Source organism: Felis catus, chromosome D1 (assembly GCF_018350175.1).
Source record: "Felis catus isolate Fca126 chromosome D1, F.catus_Fca126_mat1.0, whole genome shotgun sequence".
Lineage (NCBI taxonomy): Eukaryota > Metazoa > Chordata > Mammalia > Carnivora > Felidae > Felis > Felis catus.
The window spans coordinates 18,482,627-18,509,682 of record NC_058377.1 but is presented as its reverse complement, the minus strand read 5'-3'; the positions used below and the strand labels follow the sequence as shown (position 1 = coordinate 18,509,682).

The 27,056-nt window shown below is 42.9% G+C and overlaps 1 protein-coding gene and 1 long non-coding RNA gene across 2 annotated transcripts in view; both read right to left on the bottom strand.

Annotated features, from left to right (window-relative positions):
* Window positions 1-354: 354 nt before the first annotated feature.
* LOC123380370 lies at window positions 355-8,104 on the bottom strand. The gene is made up of 2 exons (XR_006586050.1): window positions 7,813-8,104; window positions 355-612 (listed from the first exon to the last, which is right to left on the bottom strand). It is a non-coding gene; the product is annotated as an uncharacterized LOC123380370 (long non-coding RNA).
* Window positions 8,105-16,986: 8,882 nt separating this feature from the next.
* The window catches only part of TECTA (tectorin alpha), a 161,446-nt gene continuing 151,376 nt past the window's right edge, over window positions 16,987-27,056 (bottom strand). Inside the window, exons 25-31 of the mRNA XM_023239201.2 lie at window positions 26,334-26,536; window positions 24,498-24,661; window positions 23,810-24,058; window positions 20,020-20,182; window positions 18,788-18,875; window positions 18,382-18,498; window positions 16,987-17,783 (exon numbers count right to left, since the gene is read on the bottom strand). Of these exons, the coding sequence (XP_023094969.2) occupies window positions 17,683-17,783; window positions 18,382-18,498; window positions 18,788-18,875; window positions 20,020-20,182; window positions 23,810-24,058; window positions 24,498-24,661; window positions 26,334-26,536 (1,085 nt within the window). The 3' untranslated portion in view covers window positions 16,987-17,682. The remainder of the gene's footprint in view (window positions 17,784-18,381; window positions 18,499-18,787; window positions 18,876-20,019; window positions 20,183-23,809; window positions 24,059-24,497; window positions 24,662-26,333; window positions 26,537-27,056) is intronic.

Below are 27,056 nucleotides of genomic sequence, written 5' to 3'. Positions count from 1 at the left end.
CCAACTGTGAGATCATGGCCTGAGCCAAAATCAAGAGTAGGGCACTTACCTGCCTGAGCCACTCAGGTGCCCCAAATACAGATTTCTTAAAATACAGATGCCTCTAACCATTGATTGACAAATCAATTATATTAAAATTAAGAATGTATATTCCCTGCAAAAATATGTCAAGTAAATATAGGGTAAAAACAGTTCACAAACTGGGAGAAGATACTTTCAACCTATGTAATCATACAGATTACAGTCCAGAATATAAAAGAAATGTATGAATTAATAAAATGACAATGTGTCGGAAAAATGAGCAAAAGACACCAACAGATGGCACAGAAGAAGAAACACAACTGAGTCATAAACTTATGTGAAGATACTTAACCTTAACAGTAATCAAGAAAATTTAAATTAAAGACACAAGACATTGTTTCACACTCAACAGATTGGCAAAATTAAAGAAGGCTCTACAAGACCTCCTGGGCGAGGAGTCCAATCAGTGGCAACTCCAACGCGTTGTCATTAAGGGAACAGGTGGATACAATCACTGTGGGAAACTGTTGGCATCATGTTGGAAAGCCGAACATCCCCTATGAGCCGGCACATCCACTCCCGGATATATACCTTGAGAAACAAAAAAGTACATGGTAGCACCGTTTGTAGTGGTAGTAATAATAATCATAACCATAATAGTAACAATAGGAACCTGAATGCCATGAAATTGTCCTTTTATAATAGAAAGGTACGTGAGTTGTGGCTTATTCCTCTAATGAACGGTGTGCAGAAGAACGAACGGGAGTGACACCTGTTAGCATGGACTGTTGTCACAATGATGATGTTGAGGGAAAAGGCAAGTCAGTAAACACGTACAGTATGATCCATTGTATACATAACGTGAACTCAAGAAAAAGGAAGTACTACGTTATTTGGGGATACAAACCACCACTACATAGTGGTAAAAATATAAGGATGGGAGAATGAATGATTACAAAGATAATAGTTAATGCAGAGGAGGGTTAAGTGCATAGGTTTACACTTATTGATTTTCGAGAAACAGAGTGAGACAAAGCGTGAGCGGGGGAGGGGCAGAGAGAGAAGGAGACACCGAATCTGAAGCAGCCTCCAGGCTCTGAGCAAGCAGTCAGCATGGAGCCTGATGCGGGGCTCGAACACACAAACTGAGATCTTGACCTGAGCTGAAGTCAGAGGCTCAACCGACTGAGCCACCCAGGTGCCCCAAGTGCATAGGTTTGGTTGGGGAGGGCCATGCAAAGAGGTTCCCAGCTATTAGCAATATTCATTTTGTGACCTGCATGATTGGTATATGAGCCTCTGGTTTATTAGAATTCTTTTTTTTAATTTTTAAATTTTTAAAAATTATTATTTTAATTTTGAGAGATAGAGAGCAAGCATGGGAGGGGCAGAGAGAGAGGGAGAGAGACATCCCAAGCAGGCTCTATGCTGTCAGCACAGAGCCTGATGCATGAACCGCAAGATAGTGACCTGAGCCAAAATCAAGGGGTGGACACTTAACCGACTGAGCCACCCAGGAGCCCCTATTATAACTCTTTATTTATCTTTATTCACTCATATATATATATATATATATATATATATATGATGAGATATATATCACATATATCATGATATATATGTCATATATAATAATATATGATTATTATATATATTATATATATATTTCACAACAAATATATATATAATATATTTCACAACAAAAAATTTAAGTAAACATTTACAATTCTGCAAAGTGCATATTTGGGCATTATTTACAAACATGCATCTCAAAGCTTTTTCATAAATCAGAAGCCACCTTCAAAAGCAAGAATAACATTAACTGTAGAGAATCTTCTTCATTTGCTGGTATTTGCCTGATGATTCTAGAATTCCTGGATAAGTATCTAAAGTTCTCAAAAATAACGAAGCTTATCCTATCACTTTGCTTCTAGTCAGATATTACTACGTAATAATGATTTAAAGCCTCATCCTTTAAAAATTTATGTGTGCTTTATAGTATGTGTATGTGTAAACTAGCACTGAGATCTCATTTGTCCACCAAAACAATACTAAATTGAGGAGGCATGGCCCCCAAACGCCTCACTGGTTGGGCAATTTAAACATTTAGAGACCACGGCTCAGGAAACAGGCAGTGTTTCTCTCACTGGAGGCACCTAAGGGTCACCTGCGCACCTGTTTCAAATGCCACCTCCTGGACATAACCTCCAGGATTCTGATTAAGTTAGTATGAAGAGAGACCCCGGAACATGTAGTTTGAATCCGCCCTGCGGGCTCTTCTAATGGAAGCGGCTCGTCCGCCACAATTCTGCTGTACGTTGACACGACAGGTAAGCCACATCTTTAGAGAGCTGTGTCCCCAGACTGTGCAGAACTGCTTTTACCGAACTGAACCTCGGCGTGATGCCACTGACTTGCACGGAGGGGCTCCGTAAGCAAGAAATGGCCCTTTTCACCTCGTGCCAGTACCTGGAATGAAGCTGTAATTGACGGGATAAGGCGTGTAGAGGGAGATCATGGAGCCTAGTACAGAGTGTGTTTTCAATAAATGGTGGCTGCTTCTTGTTATAATTCTGTTTTATGTATTAATTCTTCTGATGAGAGCACTGAGGGGCAAGTTCTTTTAGTCTAGAAGAATTACGCTATTCTTTATAACACAGCAATTTGGCAGTGTGGTTCTTAGTTCAATTTATTTTGATACTCTGTTTAAATGGCTGTCAGAGCTGACAAAATGTACCTCCCGCAGATATGTAGATCTCAATAGAGGAAGTGAATCATTGGTTGGACTTAATGATTATACCTATTTTTTCTGCCTCATTTACCAGTTATTCTAAGCAGGTTTTTCTTTTTTTAAAATAGACACTCAATTAAGTGACTTTTGCATTGTTTTCTAGGGAGCTTGGAACCAAATTAGTGACTCGTATCACCTAGGTAGACTTTCATCGTGTGCAAAAAAGCATCTCATTTTTCATACTGTTTTATATTCTAACCCTTTTTTTCTCACCTACTTCTTTTTTTAAAGTTTACTTATTTTCAGAGAGAGAGAGAGAGAGAGAGCGTGTGAGCATGAGCAGGGGAGGGGCAGAGAGAGAGGGAGAAAGAGAGGATCCCAAGCAGGCTCCACACTGTCACCACAGAGCCCAACTCGGGACTTGAACCCATGAGCAGCGAGATTATGACCTGAGCCGAAGCTGGATGCTCAATCTACTGAGCCACCCAGGTGCCCCTCACCAATTTCTAAATAATGCTACTTTTGGGTTATTTCGTTGGAAGAGGAAGAGAGGAAAGAGAGCGTGAGGGAGAACGTGGCTGAGAGCAGACATGAGCAGACAGGAGGGAACGAAGTGTCTCAGTCAAACTCCAGCTCGTACATGTCCCTGTTGCGATAATCAGAAATCGGGGTCAGATATCCCATCCCTGTTATAGTCCTTCATGGGTGTTTCACTCTCTGATGGATATTTATCCGCAAATTCTCTATTCATCACATAAATGTTACCAAATTAATAACCACTGTTGTGGAGAATTACCTGTTATTTTTGCCTATAAAGTTGTCTCCATTGCTTCATAAAAGCTTTCGAGATGCATCTTTTCAATTGGGGAAAGTGTCCAAGTGTTCAAAGAGGAGCAGTCCTTACCCCATTTCTCTTGGATTCTTTTTGTGAACTTAGAAAAACTAATTTTAATTAATCTTTAAATTTTCACTGCTTGAATTTTCGTAGGCTAAACTAATTGTTATCATTCCAACTAGTCTTAAGAGAACTTGGTGAGGATCACGGTTTTGAAAAGAAGTTTCTATTTTTAAATGCTAGTTCAGAGCACATTGTCATCTTGTATTTCTACCTGCTGGTAACATTTAGCCAAAAATATCCAAGAACAGTAATAATGGGTCTGAAATGACTGTGTTTACCTAATTTTTAATAAATGAAAGCTACCCATTTTCTTTTTATCAATGCTTCACTGTTTTTAATAGCTTTTAATTTCTCATGCTTTTTTGGAAAGCTTGCATGCTTAATCATTTTCCTTTTTAAATTTTTTTTTTTTTAATTTTAGAGAGAGCGTGCCTGTGAGTGGAGCAGGGGCACAGGGTGAGAGAATCCCAAGCAGGCTTCATGCTCAGCACAGAACCCATCACGGGGGCTTGAGCCCATGACCCTGGGACCATGACCGGAACCAAAATCAAGAGTCAGACCCCCAACTGATTGAGTCACCCAGGCGCCCCAATCATTTTCCTTTTTAAATAGTACTTCAGCATTCAGAAACACCAGCAAGCTTTTTGGGAGAATATTCCCCAAAGAGATATCTGTATGAGTGCTTTTACAGTAAGTGGCCTAGTATTTTTAAGATGTTAACAACTTCACTGATTTGGTCTCTCCTCAGGTTGCAGTTAAAATTAGCTAGGGGAAAAAAATGACTCATACACTTTACAGGGCAGGCGAATAGTATTGGAGAATGGGTGGACGAGTAAAACGGGTTTTGAGGTAATTAATGGTATGAGCTGTCCCTGACAATGAAAAGGAGTGTTATGCTACAAGAAGAAATTTATTCTTATACCCTTTTAATAATCGGTAAGGTCAGGAAGGAAAGAGAACTAGTAAAAGCCAGTTTTACTGGCGTTCACATAAAGGCAGTTCTCTACCAGCTTCTCTCAGGCACGTCCACCATACAAGGTTAATTGATGACCTTGATGGTAAAGATTAGAAAAAACCCTCCTGTGTGCTCACTGTATACAGAGCCGCATGTGAAGTGACTCAGACTGGTCACTTCACTAAACACTCTGAACAACCACAGGGGATAACTGTATTATCCCTATTTTCTAGAATCTCTAGGTTCTCAGAAAGATTAAATGAGTTGCCTAAGATCTCGTACTCGACACAGCTGGCCACTCGGTCCCACTTCAAATACCCTCTTTCCTGGCTACAGTCATACTTCCTCTTGACCTTTCCTCGGCGTCTTCTGGGCTATTCCTCAGTTTCCTCTGGTAATTTCCTCCCTCCCTTCCTCCCCTCGAAATGTTGATCCTGTAGATTCTCAGGCCCCTCGAGATTGAGGCTCTTTTAGTCTCTCTCCATTCTGTCTTAAATTAAAAATGCCATCTAAATGTATAGGATTCCTATATCTGTTTCATCACCACCCCAGACTAGTCTGACGAGTTCCTGTCATATATCTTACTGCCTACTCGACACCTTTACTTGGATCTCTTACAGACGGCTCACGCGCATCATGTACAAAACTGAACACTTGATTTCTCCCTGAGACTATTTCTAAGTGTCTCCGTCTCGGTGAATGATGTCATCGTCCACCCAGTTGTACACACCAGAAGCCTTTTTTATTTCTATCTTCCTCCCGCCTTCAAGTCCAACATATGACCTCGTGTCATGGCCTGTGCCTCTGAAATGGAGCTCAACGCCCCCCATTTCTTTTCACATCCTTGGCCCTTAGGCTTTTGCCAACACTCCAGCCCCGCACTAATACTCTTATATGTCTCGCTCCCTCCTCTCTCCAAATCCATTCTCCATATAGTATTTGGAATTTTTTTAAGGCAGGGAGAGAGAGAGAGAGAGAGAGAGAGAGAATCTCAAGCAGGCTCCACACCCAATGCCAAGACTGACGCAGGCTTACGAATGTGAGACCTAAGCCAAAATCAAGAGTCGAACACTCGACTGAGCCACCCAGGCACAGTCTTTGGAATTATTTTTAAAATGTAAAGGGGGGGGGGGTGATAAATAGGCAGAGCCTGGAGGATTTTTAAGATTAGAGGATTTTCTTTTTTTTTATTTTTTAAATTTTTTTTTTCAACGTTTTTTATTTTTGGGACAGAGAGAGACAGAGCATGAACGGGGGAAGGGCAGAGAGAGAGGGAGACACAGAATCGGAAACAGGCTCCAGGCTCTGAGCCATCAGCCCAGAGCCTGACGCGGGGCTCGAACTCATGGACCGCGAGATCGTGACCTGGCTGAAGTCGGACGCTTAACCGACTGCGCCACCCAGGCGCCCCAAGAATTAGAGGATTTTCTATACGATACTCTAGCGGTGGGTACATGCTTCAAATCTGCCCCTTGTCAAAGCCCATCGGATGTACAGCACCAAGATCGAGCCCTAATGTGAACTATGGATTCCGGGTGACGTGTTACCGTTGGGTCATGGATTGTAACAAATGAACCACTCTGGTGGGGGACACTGATAGTGGGGAGGCTGTGCAAGTGTGTGGGCAGGGGGTATTTGGGAAATCTGTGCACCTGCCACTCAGTTTTGCTGTGAACCTAAAACCGCTCTAAAAATATTTAAAGGATAAATTGGATGATACCACTCTCCCTGCTTACAATCTTCTAGTGGCTTACAACTTGCCTCCGAAATAAAATCCAGATGCCTTTTTGTGGCTGCCAAGACCCCTACCTTTCTCTCCAACCCCAGCTATGCCAGCCTCGAACCTTCCACCCACGCTGGCGTCTCCTCTCTGTGAACAAACCCCTCTCGTGTCTTGGAGTTTGCCTTTCCTCCAGCCTCTCTCTGCAGTGCCTCTTGGGACATCCCCTCCTTCACCCTTGTTTCCTCCTTTTTTCTCCAATCTCAACTGAAGATTGATGCCGTCTCAGAGGGCTTTCCGGACCACTGTATCGAAATGAGAGCTCCGCCCCCATGTTTTCTTGTAACCTCCTATCTGTTTTCTTCACAGGACTTTCCTCCATTGCAAATTCTATCTTCATCTGTTTGCCTGTTTATTATTGCTCTGTCCCCCTGAACTGTAAATTCCATTGAGGGCAGGGACTAGATCTGTTTTCAGTTACCACTGTAGACCTGAGGTCTTGTACGAAGTAGGCAAGCGGTAAATATTTGACGAACGAACGAACGCACGAATGTACCTCTGGCTAGTAAGCGGTGCAGGCAGGATTCAAACCCAGAATCCGACTCTGGAATCTGTGTTGTGACCTCTAATGCTATGAGTAAAAGTAATTCGTCTTTGGTGGAATTGTAGTGTGAAGTTAATTTTAGTATAAAATCTAAAATTCTTTTAAAATGCAATAATCCATATGCTAACCCTTCCGTGACAAGAGAGTCATGCTTGATTGGCCTGTGTCCTGCAAATAAACAGTGATGCTGCATAACATCAAGGCCATATTTGGCGTTTTGCTTATTACTGAGATGCCCAGACAAGGTCCCCTGCAATGATTCTATCAACTCTATTAAGTTTTCTGTGAAATCACATCAAATGACTTTGGGAAAGTTACTTAACCTGTTTCGACCATTAGTTCTTCACCTACAAGATGGGGAAAGAGCTATTTCATGGGATCATTTAGGTGGACTGAAGGAAATCAGAGATGAAAAGTCCTCACAGTGGGGTTAGTCTACGGCGGGCAGATAGTAAATGTAGGTCTCTCTCTCTCTCTCTCTCTCTCTCTTTTTTAAAGTCTTAATTCTTCAGTTGACTGAAAAACTCTAATCATTAGGGCTAACCAGGGATCCTTTTTAAAACTATTTCTAAGTTCCGACATGGTTCAGAGTTGCTGGAGTAACATGCCAAGTCCTCAGAAACTAATGATGCAGGGAGAAGTAGGAAGGAGGCTTGCCCACGCAGGGGACCTTTGATATCTGCAGGCAGGTTCCAGGTCCGGACAGACCGCATTCTAAAGCCATACTGAGCTCAGAGTTTATGTCCCCGGCAGCTACAGCCCCAGTCCGAAGTCCATACCATTCCAAGAATTTGTGTTTGGTTCCTGAGTTTACATTTCCCCGCCATGTACATTTCCCAAGGCACAGCTTTGAGGAAGGTACGAGAACACTAGGGAAACTTACCTGTTCTTTTCTAAGTTAACTTTTCAAGAGAAGTTTGATTCGGTTCATTGATTCTGCCTTGAACAACAACACCACGAAGTGACACAAACACTGGTATTTAGGGATGGGAAATTTTCTTTCTTTCTTTTTTTTCTATTGTCTCACAGGACTTTGCTCTCCAGGATTTGCCAAGTCCTCTATTTCATGTGCTTAATGAAAGTCTTGGGTCCCACTTCTCTTGAGATCGATTTGAGAGGATCATAATGCTTTCCTAACAAAAATGTCAGAATTTCTTTTCTGTCTCTCAGGTTTTGGACGTTATCGTGACAAAACTGGACAAGCTGGCGGAGGAAGCCACAGAATTTTTAGAGAATCTGGAAATGTAAAAAATGGAATTGAATGGATTTAAAAATTTTTAATTTGTAATTGAAGTATAGTTGACACGTACTATTAAATTAGTTTCGGGTGTACAACATAGTGACTCAACAATTCTGCATCTCATGAAATGCTCCCTACAGGTAGTGTATTACAGTATCATTGGCTACATTCCCTATGCTGTACTTTTCATCCTCGCAACGTATTTATTTTATAACTGCATGTTTGTACCTCTGAACCCCCTTCACCTATTTTGCCCATCCCCCCACCCCCTCCCCCGCCTCGGCAACCACCAGTTTGTTCTCTATATTTATGAGTCTGTTTCTCTGTTGTTGTAATTGTTGCTGTTTGGTCCTGTGTTTTGTTTTTCAGACTCCACCCACAACAAGGGAGATCGTATGATACCTGTCTTTTTCTGTCTGACTGATTTCACTTAGCATAATATCCTCTGGGTCCATCCATGTTGTTGCAAATGGCAGGGTCTCGTTCTTTTAAGGGCTGAGTAATATTCCACCACATATATATCACTCTTCTTTATCCATTCATCTATGGATGGATGCTTGGGCTGCCTCCGTATCTTGGCTGTTGTAAATAATGCTGCCATAAAGCTAGGGGTGCAACATATCTTTCCAAATTGGCGCTTTTGTTTTCCTCAGGTCCATACCTAGAACTGAAATGACCTAATCGTATGGTACTTCTATTTGTAGTTTCTTTGAGGACATTTTATACTGCTTTCCACAGTGGCACAATAGATTCCTAGTGCCTTCTGACTCCAGGACAATTAAATCGACCACTTGCTAAATACTCTTTTTGGAGGAGAAAAACTTAGAGCTAAGTACTACAAATTTTAAGATTTATCATAAAGATACTATTTCCTTACAAGTCACTCTGAGGCTTTAGCCTGCTGGACATACACGCCCACTGTAAAATTAATGAAGCCTTACCTGCCTTTGTTGACTGGAATTTGGTCAAAGGGAATGGCCAAGGAAATAGTTTTATAACATCCTAGGGCAAAATTATTGGTGCTTCTGATGTCTCTTGTGGATTGGCTTTACGATTTGTTTACTTATTGTTCAAGGTAATCCGTTCCATTTTTTAATTTCTAAAATCAGGTAAGTTCATTCCAAGGGTAATTGTATCGAGACACTTTGTACTTTTCTTCACATCAGTTTAGTGTCCGCGAGGAACATTTTATTATGTTCAAACTCTCTTCTTCAGGGCAATCCTGTCTTTTACATTTCATTTTTCAGTTCTGGGCTCCATTCGATTTTTAGTCACAGAATTAAATCTGAGGGAGTCATCGTTCTGCTTTTTATAGTCTTTCTAAGTATCTCAGAAAGACAAGATCATTTTCTCCTACCTTTTAATAAAATCTACTGAGGGGTTTGAGTAAAAGTGAACGTTCCTTTTTTGACGTTTTTGGAAAGGGAAGAAATACTTTCGATGCCATCTGCTCAGTCTGGCTCCCTCCGGCTCCCAGGAGAAGTCAGGGCCAGCCCCGGCCCCCATGTGCTCACTGCCTCCTTCGCTGGGGCTTTGTTAACGCACCAGAAGGAAACGTTTCCTGTCTTGACTTCACAAGGCTGAAAGGTTCTGCTAGTCTCGTTTTTCCAACCTGGGTGCATTTACACCCTTCTGGTGAGAGGGAAAACCCCAGAATGGGATTGGAGTAAACAATGCAGGGACCGGTGAAAATGCATCCATTGACAATTGTTTGCACCAATAAAACAGCCCCAGGAGGACTTTGTCAGTGATCAGTGACTCCGGTTCAGGTTTTGGGGTGGCATTTAAAGAACCCACTTCTAAGATTAGCCTCGAAGAGAAGGAATTTTGTTGTTTTTGTTCTTTCTGTAACAGAGCACCTCAGAATGATACTTTTTGGTAGAAGACTTAGAATTTACACCCACACATCTTGTGACATTTTATTATAAAATTAAAAAAAAAATCACCATCCAATTTTAAGCTCGATAGTTGCATCCTCCCATCAAAATATAGAAAACTCAAAAGCAGAGGAAATAGAAATAGCACTGATATGGCTGTGACACACTGATGTAGCTGTGAGGTCCTTCGGTTTCTATGAGTCGTGGGTGCCGCTTTGGAGGGCTACCAGGCAAGTTGAGTTTTGATGAATTTGTGTTTCTCGAGTATAATGCCTAGAAATACAACGAGGTCTTCACATGTTATGACTGTTGGAAACTGCTTTTCCTAAAATAAAAAGTATTTAGGCTAAAATTAACCAACTCAGGAAACAAGAGATGTTGGCAGGGATGCAGAGAAAAAGGATCCCTTTTGCACTGCTGGTGGGAATGCAAACTGGTGCAGCTACTCTGGAAAACAGTATGGAGGTTCCTCAAAAAATTAAAAATAGAACTACCCTACGATCCAGAAATTGCACTACTAGGTGTTTATCCAAAGGATACAAGGGTGCTGATTCGAAGGGGCACGTGCACACCAATGTTTATAGCACTACCAACAATAGCCAAACTATGGGAAGAGCCCAAGTCTTTCCATATCAACTGATGAATGGATAAAGAAGATGTGGTGTGTATATACACACGCATACACACACACACACACAGTGGAATATTGGCGATCAAAAAGAATGAAAACTTGCCATTTGTAACAATGTGGATGGAACTAGAATGTATTATGCTAAGCGAACTAAGTCAATCAGAGAAAACTAAATATCATGTGATTTCAGTCACATGTGGAATTTAAGAAACAAAACAGATGAACATAGGAGAAAGGAAGGAAAAATAAGACAAAAACAGAGAGGGAGGCAAAACTATAAGAGACTCTTAAATACAGAGAACAAACTGAGGGTTGCCAGCAGGCTGCTGGGTGAGGGGGATGGGCTAAATGGGTGATGGGCATTAAGGAGGGCACTTGTTGGGATGAACACTGGGTGTTCTACGTAAGTGATGAATCACGGAATTCTACTTCTGAAACAATTATTACACTATATGTTAACTAACTTGGATTTAAATAAAATTAAAAAAAAATTTAAAAACAAAACAGAAACATTTAGACTTGTATGATGATGTGTTTCCCTATGACTTAGGCAGCCTGGGCTTTCCGGACAATTTGCCTAAATAGCGTGCATTTAAACTGATCACAATCATTGAGTAAATGGTTCACTGTGGTCCACAGGTAGGATTTCCCTCCCTCTGTTGACTTGGTTCTCGGATTCCACTTAACTACTGAAATTAATTGCTTATGAGGAGGACCCGGATAAAAGTGCGATTTGAAAATGCTAACATGTGGGAGATGTGAACAAATTCCCAGTGGCCGAACATTTCTAGACTCTGCTAATCTTGAATTACTATTCAGAATACTCTTACAGCTCTTCTCTGCTTCATTTTATGCCTTGAATATTCTGATACAACACCTAGGTGCTTTCACATTATGTGTTCAATCATTTGGTCCTTGTCGAATTAGTTTGCCAAATTGCTTTCTGATCGGGACTCTTCAGGAGAGCAGACTCCCTCTTTGGTGTGCACGCAGGTATTCCTTAATAGCATTTTGCTCTCATCAATACAGAGATGCATGGGGAGGATGATTGAATATCCACTTGTAACGCCTTGATTTGAATGGTCCACATAGATATGAACCAGGTCAGCCAGTCGCAGTAAGCATGTTATGGGAGGTAAGACAAAAATACTGGGAACGACGCATTTTCTGCCTTTGGTTAACATATAATTAATAGCATATTTCTATGTGAGTACAGTCTTTCCATCAAAAACTTCCACAAGTTCTGGACAGATCCAATGGAAAGATTTTTTTTTCAAGGCCTTGAGTAAAGAAATATGGTCTCCTTTTTGATAAAAAGATATCTGCCCAACTGGAATAGGGTACTATCTGTGGAATTTTGTACCCTAAACTATCCCATGAAGAAATTCAAGAGTTAGAGGGGAAATTTCAAGACTTCTGTGTCCAGGTTCTTTGTTTCTAAAGGGCTTCAAAGACATAAAAGGCTGCTATCATTCTAATCGTCTCCTTACAAGTTGGAAATGATGAGGTAAACCTACAGGCATGAGAACACATGTGTGGGTGGGTAGGGTTTTTTCTTCAGTTAGTACTTTAGGCTGATAATTTGTGCCATACAACTTCGAGTTAACACTCTTCCTCCGATTTCTCTGTCAAAACACAGCATGATTTAGGACCGAACGATATTAAGTATACGTAGGAAAGCATCAAAAGGTATGGAAGATTCTACATGAGCGTAAGGTACTGAGATTTCATCTGATGGGAGAATATCTTAGTTTCAAAACTCCTTCGCAGTCAATGCAATACAACAGCAGATAAAACAGTAGCTAACCCAGAGGCTACATGCAAACAGAAACAACAAAATGTACAGTGAACGTTCTTCCTTCATTTGCTTCCTTAGCAAATAGAATTTGATTGCCAAGTTCTTCACAGAACGATGAGTCTTTTGTGTTTTATTTCTATCTATAGACACAGAGATCTGTCCCTCTGCCATGGAGATGTTGTCTTATAAGAGGATCGTATTTCAGCAAACATAATTAAACCATCACAAACAGAGCCTTCCATTAGTCAGACCAGAGTTATTGCTGTTGTGCCTCAGACGCATATGAAAGTATTTCACATTCTGCTGGGGGAAAAGAAAGACCACTAAATATTTCATGGGTTTTTCCTGATCAGATTGTTTATTTCTCAACATTTTAAAGAGATACTTAATTTTTCCCGACAGCTATTTTTGTCAACGCGTTAGAGAAATAGATATTAAGGGCAAAATTTGCATGGGATGACAAAAGCTGGTATTTTCCTGGAATGATGCTTACTGTGTGCATTAAAATAAATCTCACACTGTTCTCCAGAAAATGTCCTTGGCATTTGATGTGTTCTCTAAAGCTATATTCTGGTAATGTTCTGCATCTAAGGTTCCGAGCAGGGGGAGAAATCATGTTTTGATTGGTGTGGTTCAATAGACATTTGGGTTTCATGCAAAAAATAAAAAGACACTAGAGGGCGCTATTTGATTTTCTTTTTCACTGTGTTGTGCCGCACTGCCAGTGCATCGGGGCGCTGAAAAATGCCCTGTTCTCCTAACCAGGGCCAAATTGCAATGAAATATAGGGTAAAGAAGTAGCTGAGTTCCAGGAGAGAGGCTAGGAGCTTCACAATGGGGTAGAGGCTAAATTCAGAATTAGTAAATAAGTAATTCTTTATTACCTCAAACCTACATGATTATCACCTTTTGATAATTCCTTTGGTTAAAAGAAATTTTATTAGGGGGCACCTGGGTAGCTCAGTCGGTTAAGTGTCTGACTTCAGCTCAGGTCATGATCTCACAGCTCGTGAGTTCGAGCCCCGCGTCGGGCTCTGTGCTGACAGCTCGCAGACTGGAGCCTGCTTCGGGTTCTGTGTCTCCCTCTCTCTCTGCCCCTCCCCTGCTCGCGCTCTCTCTCATAATGAATACATGCTAAAAAAAATTTTTTTTAAAGAAATTTTATTAGATTTCAAGCTCTCACTAAATGTCAAATGGTTCTAAAAATAGAATATTAGACAATGTAAAACAATTAATGCTCTCAAGTTTTGCCACCAGGATTTTGAGTAGTGCACACATCTACTACTGGTTAAGAAACTAATTATAGAATTCCCAATTGTCAGAAATGCCAGACCCCACGATGTTGTTCTTTTTGATATCAGACAAATACCAGGTTAATAAGATTCCCAATTAACTTCCTTTTTAACCTTTGCTAAGCAAGTGCTCTTTTTTCCTCCCCTTCCTTGAGGCAAATCTTTTTGAGTGGCAGGAAAAGGCAATGTTCTGGAGTTAATCTAAATATATACTGCCGTATGATTTACATTTGTATGGTGTCATTTTCTAACACAAGAATATTTGAAAAGAAGCTTCATATTCTCCTTTTACAGAGAGGAAAGTTGAGGCATCACCCTGTCGAATGATTCGTTTCAAGCGGAGAATTAGTAGAAGCATCAGGATCACCGTCCAGTTCTGCCTTCCTGACGGTCTTGGGTTTTAGTTCTGTAAAACTATTTCCCTTTAACACAGACAGGAATGATTGACTCAAAGATAACATGACAGCTGTCACCCTGGATTTCCAGTTCTTCTGTCCTCCAGGCTCACCGGAAGTTCATCCTTCCCTGCTCTCACTTAGTTTACAGCCATGCAACACGCTGGACATTCCACTGTGGACGACGAAATGGGAACAGAAGTGATCTGGTGTCCTTTCCAGGGTGTGAGTCTCCACATTCTCCCCCCCACTTGCCTCGGTGAACCCCAAAGCTTTGTGTTGATAATGAAAACAAAAGCATCAGAAGATAATGAAATCTCAAGAAACAACAAGTGTTGGCGAGAACGTGGAGAAAAGAGAGCCTTGGTGGGAATGAGATCAGGGCAGCCACTGTGGAAAACAGTATGGCGGTTCCTCAAAAAAGCGAATACTAGAACGAGCATACAATCCAGCAATGCCACTTCTGGGTACTTACGCAGAGGAAACACAACACCAGTTGGGAAAGATATCTGCACCCCTATGTTCATCGCAGCATTCCTTACAATAGCCAACATATGGAAAAAACTTGAGTCCATCAGTGGACAGATGGATAAAGAATGAGTGATACACACACACACACACACACACACACACACACACACAGTATTTTTTAGCCACAAAATAAAGAGGGAAATCCTGTCATTTGCAACAACATGGATGGACCTGGAGGGCATTATGCCAAGTGAAATAAATCAAAGTCAAATACCGCATAATCTCACTTATACATAGATTCATTATTTTGAGAGAGAGCACGCACATGTGAGTTGGGGAGGGGCAGAGAGAGAGGGAGACAGAGAATCCCAAGCAGGCTCCAGGCTCTGAGCTGTCAGCACAGAGCCGGACGCGGGGCTTGAACCCACAAACTGTGAGACCATGACCCGAGCCGAAATCAAGAGTCAGACAACCAACTGGACCACCTAGAATTCTTAAAAAAAAAAAAAAAAACAAATAAATAAAAGCAAAGAAAGAAAGAAAGAAAGAAAGAAAAAAGAGCTCACAGATACACAGAATTGCCAGAGGTGGTGGTGGGGGGGAGGGTGTCAGTGGCAAAATGAGTGAAGGTGGTCAGAATGTACAAATTTCCAGTTATCAAATAAGTCCTGGGCATGTAATGGACCATAGTTCATAATACTGCGTTGTATATTTGAAAGTCAGTAAGAGTTACTTACAAGAACTTAAAAGGTCTCATCACAAGAAAAAATATTGGTAACTGTGGGAGGTAATAGATGTTAACGAGTCTTCCTGTGGTGATCATTTCACAGTATATACAAATAGCAACTCCTACTGTATACCTGAAACTCATATAATGTTATGTGTCAATTATATCCCCCAATTTTTTGAAGTGTGGTTCTGAAGCAGGAACAGAAAAATAAATCAATGGAAGAAAATCAAGAGCTCATAAACAGAACCACGGAGACTGAAACTTGCTATACAGTAAAGGCAGTACCACAGTTCTATGGGGAAAGGATAAATTGTTCAATAGCTTCTGTTGAGGAAAAAAAAGAAATAGTGAAGTCTCCATCAACCTGCCCCAGGGTGAGAGTGAGGACTGGAGCCCACAGGCACAGGCAAGAAAGAAACCTTGGTGTGTAAGCCACTGAGATTCTGGGGTGTTCTGTGATGGTACCATGACCTAACTTATCCTAATGATGAGACAAGCTAAGGACGTCAACCAAGTGAGAAAACCAAAGGCCAGAATAAAAGGGTAGGAAGAACAGTTTTAAACAACTAAAAAGAAACCTAAACAAACAAACAAACAAAAAACCCAAACCCAACAAACTATAGTCTTCAATTTGGACATTTGGAAATTTCTCATGACTTCCATAAGAAAATCAATAAAGGGAAGTTATTAAATATTGAAACACTTCCTCATGTTTTTTTTTTTTTTTGGTTAAGATTTATCTCAGGAAATCAAGTAAAAGAATGAATGAGACATTCTTGCGTTCAACTTGGGATCTGACTGTGAACATCCAAACCTTCAACTGTGTAAATGACAAGGTTTTTCATGTGAAGACAGAACACGCATGTAACATCAGTTTCTCTCTTGGTGAGGAAGGGGCATTGTGTCTCCCTTACGATAGGCGGCTGGGTCCCTCAACCCACCTCGATGCTCAGCGTTTTCCCGGAAGATCTCAAGACGTCCAAGTCGAAGCAGGTGCACATTTTCCCCCAGCAATACCAGCTGTCCTCTTAGCCACATGGCATGTGTAACTGGCAAGACAAGCTAGAATTTGTGGACCCTCCCAGAGGGCTGGGAGGTCAAAGCCCCTCAGCACAGACTGCGTCTACACCCCAGCTTCCTCAGCCCAGGGACAGGTGCCTGTTGCATGCAAGACAACGCTAATCATATCCACACCCATGGTCAAGGACACTAGGATTTATGCTCAGCTTTTCAGAGTTCCCAGAAAAATATAAAAATACCATCAGCTTCAGTCCAAAACAACTTCAAAATAAACTCGAAGTGGGTTTTACTTTGTTTTTAACCTTAAAAAAGAGAGGCGGCCCACGGATATATTTAGCAGTCCCCCATTTGGCAGTTAATTACAGCAAATGCGAGTTTGTGTACCACATACAAAAGAGGACACTACCTGCTTCTCTTCCACGCTGCCCGGTAACGTCCTGCTGATGCTCTGTAAAGTCCACACGAATGGCCACGTAACAAAATCCCATTAAAGCTCTAGCCAGCAGTTATCTACCCGGTCCAATCGCTGCTGATTTTTGAAATCAGAGCATGCTATTTGGTGTGCAAAGCCTAATATCAGCAAAAATTCCTTCAGTCACTGAGTGATGAGAATACTTGAACACAAAGTTTATTTAAGCATAAAATACATTAAAAATTATTTGGTTGATTTGTAAAAGAGAAGGGTCCGGGTGGGGGATGGAGACAGGGTTCCCCGGGTCTGCAAACAATCTGCCGAGCTGCCATGGCAAGACTGAGGGACACGGCGGGGGGGGGAGGGAAGGAGGAGCTCATCATAAACAGAAGTGAGCAACACGTACGTATCAGAGATCAGACGCTTCCAAACATCAGAAAGATTCCTTAGACCCAAACCTTCCAGTCATTGCTTCTCAATATTGTTCCAACAGGCCCTTTCTCTGTGAAAAACTATGATCCAGAAATAGCACTGGCTTGACAGATTTCTCTGGTTAGATTTCTGGTCAGACTTCTCTAACCAGGATTTTTTTTTTTTTTCCTTTACTGGTTTTTCACGTGAACCGAAGTTTCTAGTGACAGCTGTTTGGAAATTTTAGGCAAGTTACGTGCTTTTTCCACAACTGGCTTTTAGAAGCCCCGTTGTGGGCTTTGCCAGTGGAGCTTGGAATTTCACTCATTTCTGGGACTCAGACTGTTTGAGGCAGGTGGTTACACTTTGAGAATTGCTGGACATTTTCAAATAGGTTTTGACTTAAGGGTACACACCTTTTATCCTACAGGGAGTTGAAGTAAATTACAGTACGTTATACAGCAACCTTGAGTTAATTATGAGGTCGTGCCTGATTTACAGACAAAATGCCATAGTGAAATCTGGGTCATGATGAGAAGCAGCGTCCAAACTTGAAGTTCAGTGGAAGAATTGGATGCTGTGAACAGAGAGGAACATAGTAAGTCCTGTGAAGGAAAACACCTGTTGGACAGGAATCAGAAACACTTTGTGGTACTCAACCAAATAAACGAACCCGCTTTCTTCATGGCCAAGGACTCACTTTATCCAAATGGTGCTGACTGAGGCAGGAAAGCAGCAGAATTAACTCAACCTTTAGAAGAGTCCTGCTAACCTCAGGGAGACCATGGGCTCAGGTTTGTTGGATCAAACACCCCAGTCCCAACCACAGCCCAGGTACACTTGGTGACCTGATTGAGCACCATTATTTGGTCCTTAAACAGTTGGATATCTTATTTTTAAAAAAATCACCTTCATCTTTTAGATGAAAGAACAAGACTCAAAGGTTAAATCTCTCTCTCTCTCTCTCTCTCTCTCTCTCTCTCTCTCTCTCTCTCTCATCTCTATCTCTCTCCAAGATGGTGCTACAATTCCTTGGTGCTGTCTCCATCTTCCCATCTTAATTTCTGGAATTTAGGTCACTTGCTGGGGGGACCTCACAGATGAATGTCTGCTACTCAGGGGAAAGAGCTCCCTGTGCTCCCAGCCACCTGCCCTGAACAGGAGGTTGCATTTACCCCGGCAGCTCTTGCCATCCTCCTGAAGGGTTCCCGTCACACAGCTGCACAGCGGCCCGTCTACCCGGCTCGTGCAAATCTGCTCACACCCTCCATTGTCCTCACACCAGTCCAGCCCTGAAAAAGAGCAGCTGGTTAAGTCAACTTCAGACAGGTCAAGTCTTGAACTCCTATCTCAGCGTGAGACTTTAAACAGAGGAAGAAGAAAAGCCCAACGCTGTCGTGGGATTTTAGGAGTCCGTGAGAAGACTTCATTACGGAAGCGGCCCATCTTCTCCACCTGGTGTCCTCAACTTCCTCACTCGCCAGATTCACATTGTAGTTGAAACACACCCAAGAGTTGGTCCAGGCCTTCAAATCCCATTGTTTTAATCATTTATAACGTGTTTTGAGGGGACATACATACTTTTTCTCCTAATAGGTCCCACTGAAATGATCTGCTCTTTACGTTCCTTGGTATAATCTGTGGCAATCCTGGAATTTTGTGGGCAATTCTGAAAGACAGAACACCGGAGGGAAAATTTCACACAATTAAGCTGATAACTTATTCTTCACCATGTTTCCACCTCCGAAAGAGGCAGTGGTCCCAGCCTCGAGCACTATCGCTGCTCAGATTAATTAGAACCAATGCATTCTTGATCATGGAGCCCACTGGGACTCTGGGCTTTATGTTGAGCAGAATTAAATATATTCCTCGCACAAGAATTAGATTCAAAGATGCTCCCTTCCCAGGAATGGGGATTGTTGGATCACATCGGGCAATAAGGTGTGCAGCGGCATCTGTAAGTAGCTCTGACCATAATTCATGGTGTGATTCTGCAAACATTGGGGAGAACGTGAAGCTGGAATATTAAAAGTTAGGGAGCTGATATCAGTGCAATAAGATCTCAGGTGCGGATGTAAGCCTGACATGGGAGAGATGACTGGTTTGTCACCACCTTCCGACAGCCCCTCCAGAAGCCTCTCCGGAGCCACCGGCTGGCGTGGATCTGGATGAATTGCAGGAAAGTCACTGTCTGAAGAACATCTGGCAGAAAATTCCTGAACCCAGGGGTCTGCCTCTACAGTGTAGTGGAGCTGGGTCCCACTGTTCCTGTCAGATTCAGGTGGCCTGGCTCCTTGAGACTCTGGTGTGGTGGTTCTTGAACAGGGCCAATTTTGCCCCCTCCTTCCCCCAGGGGATGTTTGGCAGTGTTGGGGGGCGTTTTTGGGGTGTGGCAGCTGGGGAGGAGGTGCTATTTGCGTCTAGTGGGCAGAGGCCAGGGGCGCTGTTGAACATCCTACAGTGCACAGAACCGTCCCTACGACCAAGAACAATTTGGTCCAAAAGGTCAATAATGCCGAGGTCTGAGAAACCCTGGTCTTGTGCTCTATGTGCACGACAGAGATTTCAGAAACAGAGAAGGAGAGTAAATGGACACCATTCTACCACAAACTCTCTCTTACGGTCTCACCAAAGATGAGCCATTGGGGATGCTTCCCATCTGGGGACGCTTCCAATTCAGCCACTTCCAGGTGCTGTGAGTCCCAAAGAACTCTCAGGAGCCACACAGATCCTGGCGTCCATGATCCCCACACTGGGAAAAGCGGGGCAGCGAGAAATAGGGCCAGGCAGTTCATTTTCACACTCTCACTTACTATCTTACAGGAGTACTTTTCTGAATCGCACAGTGACACTGCACAGTGAAGGTGAACTTCATCATAATCCCCGATGAACTTGAAGACGGTGACGTGAAAGCGACAGGTTAGGGAGACACCGTTCTCCTCGATGCCGATGGTGTTATCTTTAATGTTCTGACACCTGTTCAGAGGAAAATGGGATCTTCGCTTCACACGTTTGCTTCTATTTCATATAAAACCATCATAATAGGTAAAAACGTCTTTGCCTTTGAGAGTGACCTCTGGACTGTGTGGGTGCCACATTTACTCCCACTTTATTTTCACGGTTGGCTTTAAAGGCATCGGATAACACCTCAAACTAGTATCCTAAGCGCATAAAAGCAAAATGACTGCAGGAACTGCCCTTGACTTTCCTATACCTCAGTTTCTCTTCTGCCCCTCATAGTGTTGTGCTTTACTGCCCGACCGACATAGTGTCGTGATATCAACTCAACACACACACACGATTAGTCCTTGCTACAGCTGTACTTTCTCTGGTTATCCATCTGGGGAGGGTCCCCTGATCAAAACCCTCTTGGGTCATCTTCCCACATACTCAAATTGGTGGGAGCTGGAGAAGAGGGAAGACCAGTCCAGGATGACCTAAAGCTCCCTTGGCTGCAGGTGCGCCTCTTCTCTCCCTCTGCCTCCACCCCTTGTGGTATTGGGCCACCGGCCTCCCTCAGGCACACAGACCTGCCTCCGCTACCTAAGAGCTCCCCAAATGCATCACAGCCTCTTAGGCCCCACGGTCTTTCCACATGAAGTCTCCCCAGTCTGGGAGTCTTCCCATGCCTACTCCCGCTCTTTCCCCAACACCAGTCTATAGCTCTCCCCTTCTCTACAAATAACCCCTCGCACTGCCCTGACCGGGCAAGAACAGGTGGCTTTTCCTGGATTCCTGGAGCGCAAAAAATCAGGCTGTGACCCTCACTGTGTCTCTAACACACTGCAGGGCACGTGGGAAGTATCTAAACATCTCTGTAAAGGGACAAACGAGGGAATGAATGGATTGTGCCGCCATCACTAATGCTGGCCTATAGGAGCCAAGAAGTTATCTAAAAATGATAAAGATAAAAAGGGTGACTCTTTTTTTTTTTTTAATCGCTCCTTCCCCGAGCCCACAGGATTAAACAGTTTAGTGATAAGGAAAATGAAAAACTGAAGTTATCCTTCAGCACCCCCACACCTACTAGGTTTTATAATTAGTCTTCAAGGCAATAATCTCTTAAATGCTTTGAAATGAAAACTTACTTGCCATACTTTTCCTTGTCACTGTTATTCATTTGAATAATCTAAATTGGTTCAAAGTTTCTAAAATGTTCACAGCACTCCAACCTTCACCCAGGCCTTCCGTCTTAGCTAGACCTGGGACTCGTGAGTCACTGGGGGTGCCATTGCCACCCTCTGCAGAGCCACGGAGGAAGAGCTGACCCCCCAAAATTCTGAAGTGAACCCATTTTGCTGCTCATGCTTTTGCCCGGATGAGTTCACTGGAAAAACAATTAACCACATCCTTCCAAGAAAGGTCAGAAGGACTCATGAGTTAAAATTCCCTCATAGGACAAAATCAAACAACAGTTTCATCTGAAGGCCTTTGCTCAGACCCTGGGGCAGGCCCAGTTTTATGAACCTGCTCACTTGCTCATTCTCTCTCCTCTCTGGGTCAAGTGTATTAAACACTATCTTAAAACTGCCAAACACTGGGGTGTTGGTCAAGTCACTGGGTCAGTTGGTCAAGTGTTGGATTTTGGCTCAGATCATGATCTCATAGTTCATGAGTTCCAGCTCCTCGTTGAGCCCTGTGCTGATGGTGCAGAGCCTACTTGGGATTCTCTCTCTCCTCCCCCTCTCTCTGCCCATCCCCCACTCATGCTCTCTGAAAATAAATTTTAAAAACTTAAAAAATAAAACAAAATAAAACTGCAAACCACTGTGTCCTTCAAAGGAGGCACAGACCCTACAACCAGGCTTGCAACACTACAGGGGCTCATATCTGAGCTCTTTCCCTTAGGAAAAGGACTATGACGGGAAGGAGAGAAATCCACGTTGTGAGTTACCCAGTAGTCACCAAGTCCCTCCCTTTGCCTCCAAGGAGGCTAAGAACCAGCTCAGGAAGACAAATCCCTCAGTGACCCCTACCACAAGCCCCGTCTGACCACTTAGGGTGGTGGTGTGTCCTGATACTTGGAAGGATTCTTCTTCTGCCCCTGGTAAGTTGAGTGGCCTTGGGTGAGCTGTGTACCTAACATCTCTGAACCTGTTTAATCTGCAAAAATAGTGGTTATCCATGGTTTGCCCAGAACCACACCTTCTTTTGGGAAAACTCTTCCTTTTCAACCCTAAAACTAATTATAGTATCTATAATGCTCCCTGACACGCCAGGGTAGGTGTCGGCCCAGGCTGGGGATAGGATTCAGGACATGCTACCCCTCAAATCTGGCACCTCAGCATACTTAATATTTTAAGGTGAAGGAGTTTGAGAAAAGCAGAAGCAGAAAGGTCACTCTGACCTTTCCCTGACTCTTTGTCCCTGAAACAGGTCACAGGGCCCTCATGTGAGAGGTGCTCCCCCAACACCTGCAGGAAAGGAACATCCTTATCTCCAAAGACAGAGGGACAGCAAGAAGAATCCTAACAGGCTTTGCTAAGCTCCTCCCGTTTACCATACTGACCTCATACCCTTTGACCTCTCATACTTGTCCGTGACCATCTACTCTTCACCTAACCTAGCAAAAAATACTCAGGTTCAACCACTTCTTGAGATCCTCATTTGCTCATGAAGGCTTTCAGTATCACAGAGAACTGGTATTAAATATATTGTATGCTTTTCTCCTGTTAGTCTTTTCACTAGTAGATTTTCATACCCAGCTAGAATTACCGTTGCTTGACATAACCCGTATGTGTCTTTAAAAAAGAAAAATTGGGGTGCCTGGGTGGCTCAGTTGGTTAAATGTCCTACTTCAGCTCAGGTCATGATCTCTCAGTTCGTGGGTCGGAGTCCCGTGTCAGGCCCTGTGCTGACAGCTCGGAGCCTGGAGCCTGCTTCGGATTCTGTGTTTCCCTCTCTCTCTGTCCCCCCACCCCCAACCACTGTTTTCACTCTGTCTTTCTCTTTCCCTCTCAAAAATAAAATATAAAAAAAAATTTAATAAATAAAAAGGAAAAATAATTGTTATTGGTCTGTAGTCTTTTCTTCTTCTTTATTCATTCAATAAATTTTGTTCCATATGTGTCAGGGCACACAGTAGGTGCTGGGCATATAGCAGTGAATAAAACAAAAGTCATCGATTTTATAAACGATTCTAGTGTATTCTGTGCTTCTGTTTCTTCTCTTCTACGGTTCTAGCTCTTTTTATATTCTGATGGATGTCCTGTTCGCCAGACTGTAGTTATGGCATTCCTTCTTTGGCAGGTGATCCCCATTTCTCTCAGACTGCAATTCAAATAGGCAGGACAGGATCCCCTCTCTGATCACCGTGAGAATAAAGCATTCTGTAGTGACTGCCACGGGAGTTGGGGACCTACCACTACGTTGCTGTGTGACTTGAAAAGCAAGTGGCTTGGTCTCCCGAAGCCTCAACCTGCTAGGGTAGAAAGTGAGGCTTACAATGTCTACCTCACAGGTTTGTTCAGAGAATTAGAGTTCCTGGATGCACAGCACAAATACCCCTTCCCATTCTCTCCTCTAAAACCTTCTCTACAAACTGGTACTGGCGAATATTACCCTAAAAGCTCTCAGACGGTCCTCTGAGAGGAGGCCACTCACCCCCCTTCAATGATGAAGTATCGGAGTTTGTCATTGCTGTCTCGGGACGGGGTGGCATAGCACTTGTTCAGCGTCAGGATCAAATGTGTGGCGTCAGCGCCGACCACAAAGACCCCGACGTACAGCACATCTCGAGTCGTCAACACCACTTCACCCTGGCGGTAAGGATGTTTGTAGGAGGCGTTTTTGTAGAGCGCCATCTTGGTGGTGAAGCTGCCTTCTTGGGTTGGAACTGTGAGGTTAATGACACTGAAAGGGAAATAAGCATGCAGTGAGGAGGAATGCCAAACAATCACATTTATGCAGTTACTACCAGTTTCAAGCTGAAAATGCAGAGGGAAGGCAAAGCAGACGACAGAAAAGTCTTAAGTCCAAAATGGTACCCGTAAGCCACGTGTGGCAATTAAAATAAAATTAAATTAAAAATTCAATTCCTCAGCACCCCTAGCCACATTTCAATTGCTCAAATTCCATATACAGCTATTTTATTGGATAGTACAGATACAGTACATTTCCATCACTGTAGAAAGTTCTGTTACACAGTGCTGGTCCAAGGCATTTAGGTGAAGAAAATAGGAACTATTTCTTCCCCAGTGCTTCAAAGACAAATGCTAGCAATTTTGATTATGCTAACCTCAACTGTCAAGGAAAAGACAAAGCAATGTGCACAGCCCGTGAGATTCTTTACCTTAGCATAGGCTTTATGACAGAATCTAAAGAGATCTTGATATCCAGCTCGTAAGCACACGAAAATTCCACATTGATCGTCCGGTCCCTAGTGATGATGTTGCCAGTGTTGTTGGCACTTTCGATCCAGATTGTGTTTTTATACATGATATGAGTGCCATTGGACTGCAAAGGAAGGTCAGAAATCATTAAAGAGGGGAGTGAATAAGTGGCTTGCTTTTCAAATCCACAGCCCCAAAAGTAGAGAAATGGCTTCATTCCATACATAATCCAGAGGCTGGTATAAGTCAGTATTGAGCTAGCTTCAGCATTTACTAACAACAACAACAACAACAAAAAATGTCGCATTAGATGTCAACGGCACGCTTCAGGCTGATAACCTTGAGTGTCCACAGAGGGTGAATTCATGTACCCTGAATTCTAACTACAACCGGCCCCAGTTATCTGTGGGAACCCAAGCTGGGGACAGCATGAAGTATTGCTATCCCAGGGTCATATAAATCTTCTTCAAGTCCTAATTCAAAATCTCTCCTCCACCAGATCTTCTACCGGACCTTCCCACAAGGACCAAGAGGAACAAATGTAAGTTTCACCTGCTCACTCCTTTTGAGTTAATGAATGCAGTTATATATATATATATATATATATATATATATATATATATATATATATATACATATTTTTTTTTTTTAAAGACAGCAGGAAGGAACAGGAGGAAGAGAATCAAGATGGTTTGCCAAATATAAGTAGGACAATCTGACACTGAAAGGTGGGACCTTGTTGTATTTCTGCAGCCAACTGTTTTTTTTTTAAATATATGAAATTTATTGTCAAATTGGTTTCCATACAACACCCAGTGCTCATCCCAAAAGATGCCCTCTTCAATACCCATCTCCCACCCCCCATCAGCCCTCAGTTTGTTCTCAGTTTTTAACAGTCTCTTATGCTTTGGCTCTCTCCCACTCTAACCTCTTTTTTTTTTCCTTTCCCTCTCCCATGGGTTCCTGTTAAGTTTCTCAGGATCCACATAAGAGTGAAAACATATGGTATTTGTCTTTCTCTGTATGGCTTGTTTCACTTAGCCTAACACTCTCCAGTTCTGTCCACGTTGCTACAAAGGGCCATATTTCATTCTTTCTCATTGCCACGTAGTACTCCATTGTGTATATAAACCACAATTTTTTTTATCCATTCATCAGTTGATGGACATTTAGGCTCTTTCCATAATTTGGCTATTGTTGAGAGTGTGCAGCCAATTGTTAAATGATGTCTGGGACACCCTTACCCCCCAAAACAGCTGAACCCAGCTGTATTTACCCAGAAGAACAAGAGAAGCAGGAGCAAGGTAACAAAAGTTTGTCAATGTGCTAGGCAAAGGACAACAGCAGATAGTGTAAATCAAGGACAGGAGTCTGTCACTTATCATGATCTTTCAGTTCAACAAACTACTTAGCACCAATTATTCTCCTTGATGTCTTTTTTTTCAATTTTTTAATGTTTGTTTATTTTGAGAGAGACAGAGAGAGAGAGAGAGAGATTGAGACTCTCAAGCAGGCTCCCTACTGTGAGCGCAGACCCCGACGTGGGGCTCGAACTCACAAACCACAAGATCACAGCTTGAGCTGAAACCAAGAATCAGTGCTTGACTGATGGAGCCACCCGGGTGCCCCTATTCTCCTTGATGTCTTTCATTTCACATATGCCTTGTGCTGTTTTCCGGGGAGGATCTTTCTAAGCAGACCCCCTGGGAGGTTGGCTTTGAAAACAACCCACGTGCAAAACACCCAGAGCTGTCCCCACCTCGGCCCGATATTCTTTCCGGCCCCAGGTTTCTCACCTGTACAATGTTGCCACAGTTCCCTTTGGTGTTGTTGATCTGAAAGGAGATAAAGTCTTCCCCCTCGATGTGGGAGCACCGTCTGTCATTGATCCTCACACCCTCCCTCTCAAAGCCGAGCTGGAAGAGTTTGCACTTAGATATGGACACTTCCATCTGGGCCGCCTTGCAGGTTACCTCTGCATCAATAATGTCATGTGAGTCTGTGGGGACAGTTATCACGAAAGGCCAGTCAGTGGGGGCCGGTGGTGCTGCAGGGTGGGGGCGAGGCATCCCATCACCGTTTGCTTTGGAAGAGGCTAATATCCTCACGCAAACGCTGGGGCACTTCTAATTAAGCTTTGATCCAACCAAATGCACGTTTGCATGCATTCAAGGCAAAAACCGGGGCGTTGTTAAGCTTTTATTTTATTTTATTTTATTTTATTTTATTTTATTTTATTTTATTTTATTTTATTTTATTTTTATTTTTTTTAAGATGGAAACGCTAACAGATTGTGTTCTGTCTTTTCTTCCCAGACCCAGGGCTCCGCCCCACTCGGTCGGGAGCTACTTTCCCCAGGGAGCTCACTGTGGAGCCCAGCTAACGGGCGCGCCCCCAGGTGGGAGCAGCCCTGGGCAGTCCACCCCGAGGCCTCCCGCGGGTTCCCAGGCGAGTGTCAGGAGCTCTTGCTTTCTGACACGATAAGGCACCAACTGACATTTTCTCCGAGTACATAAACA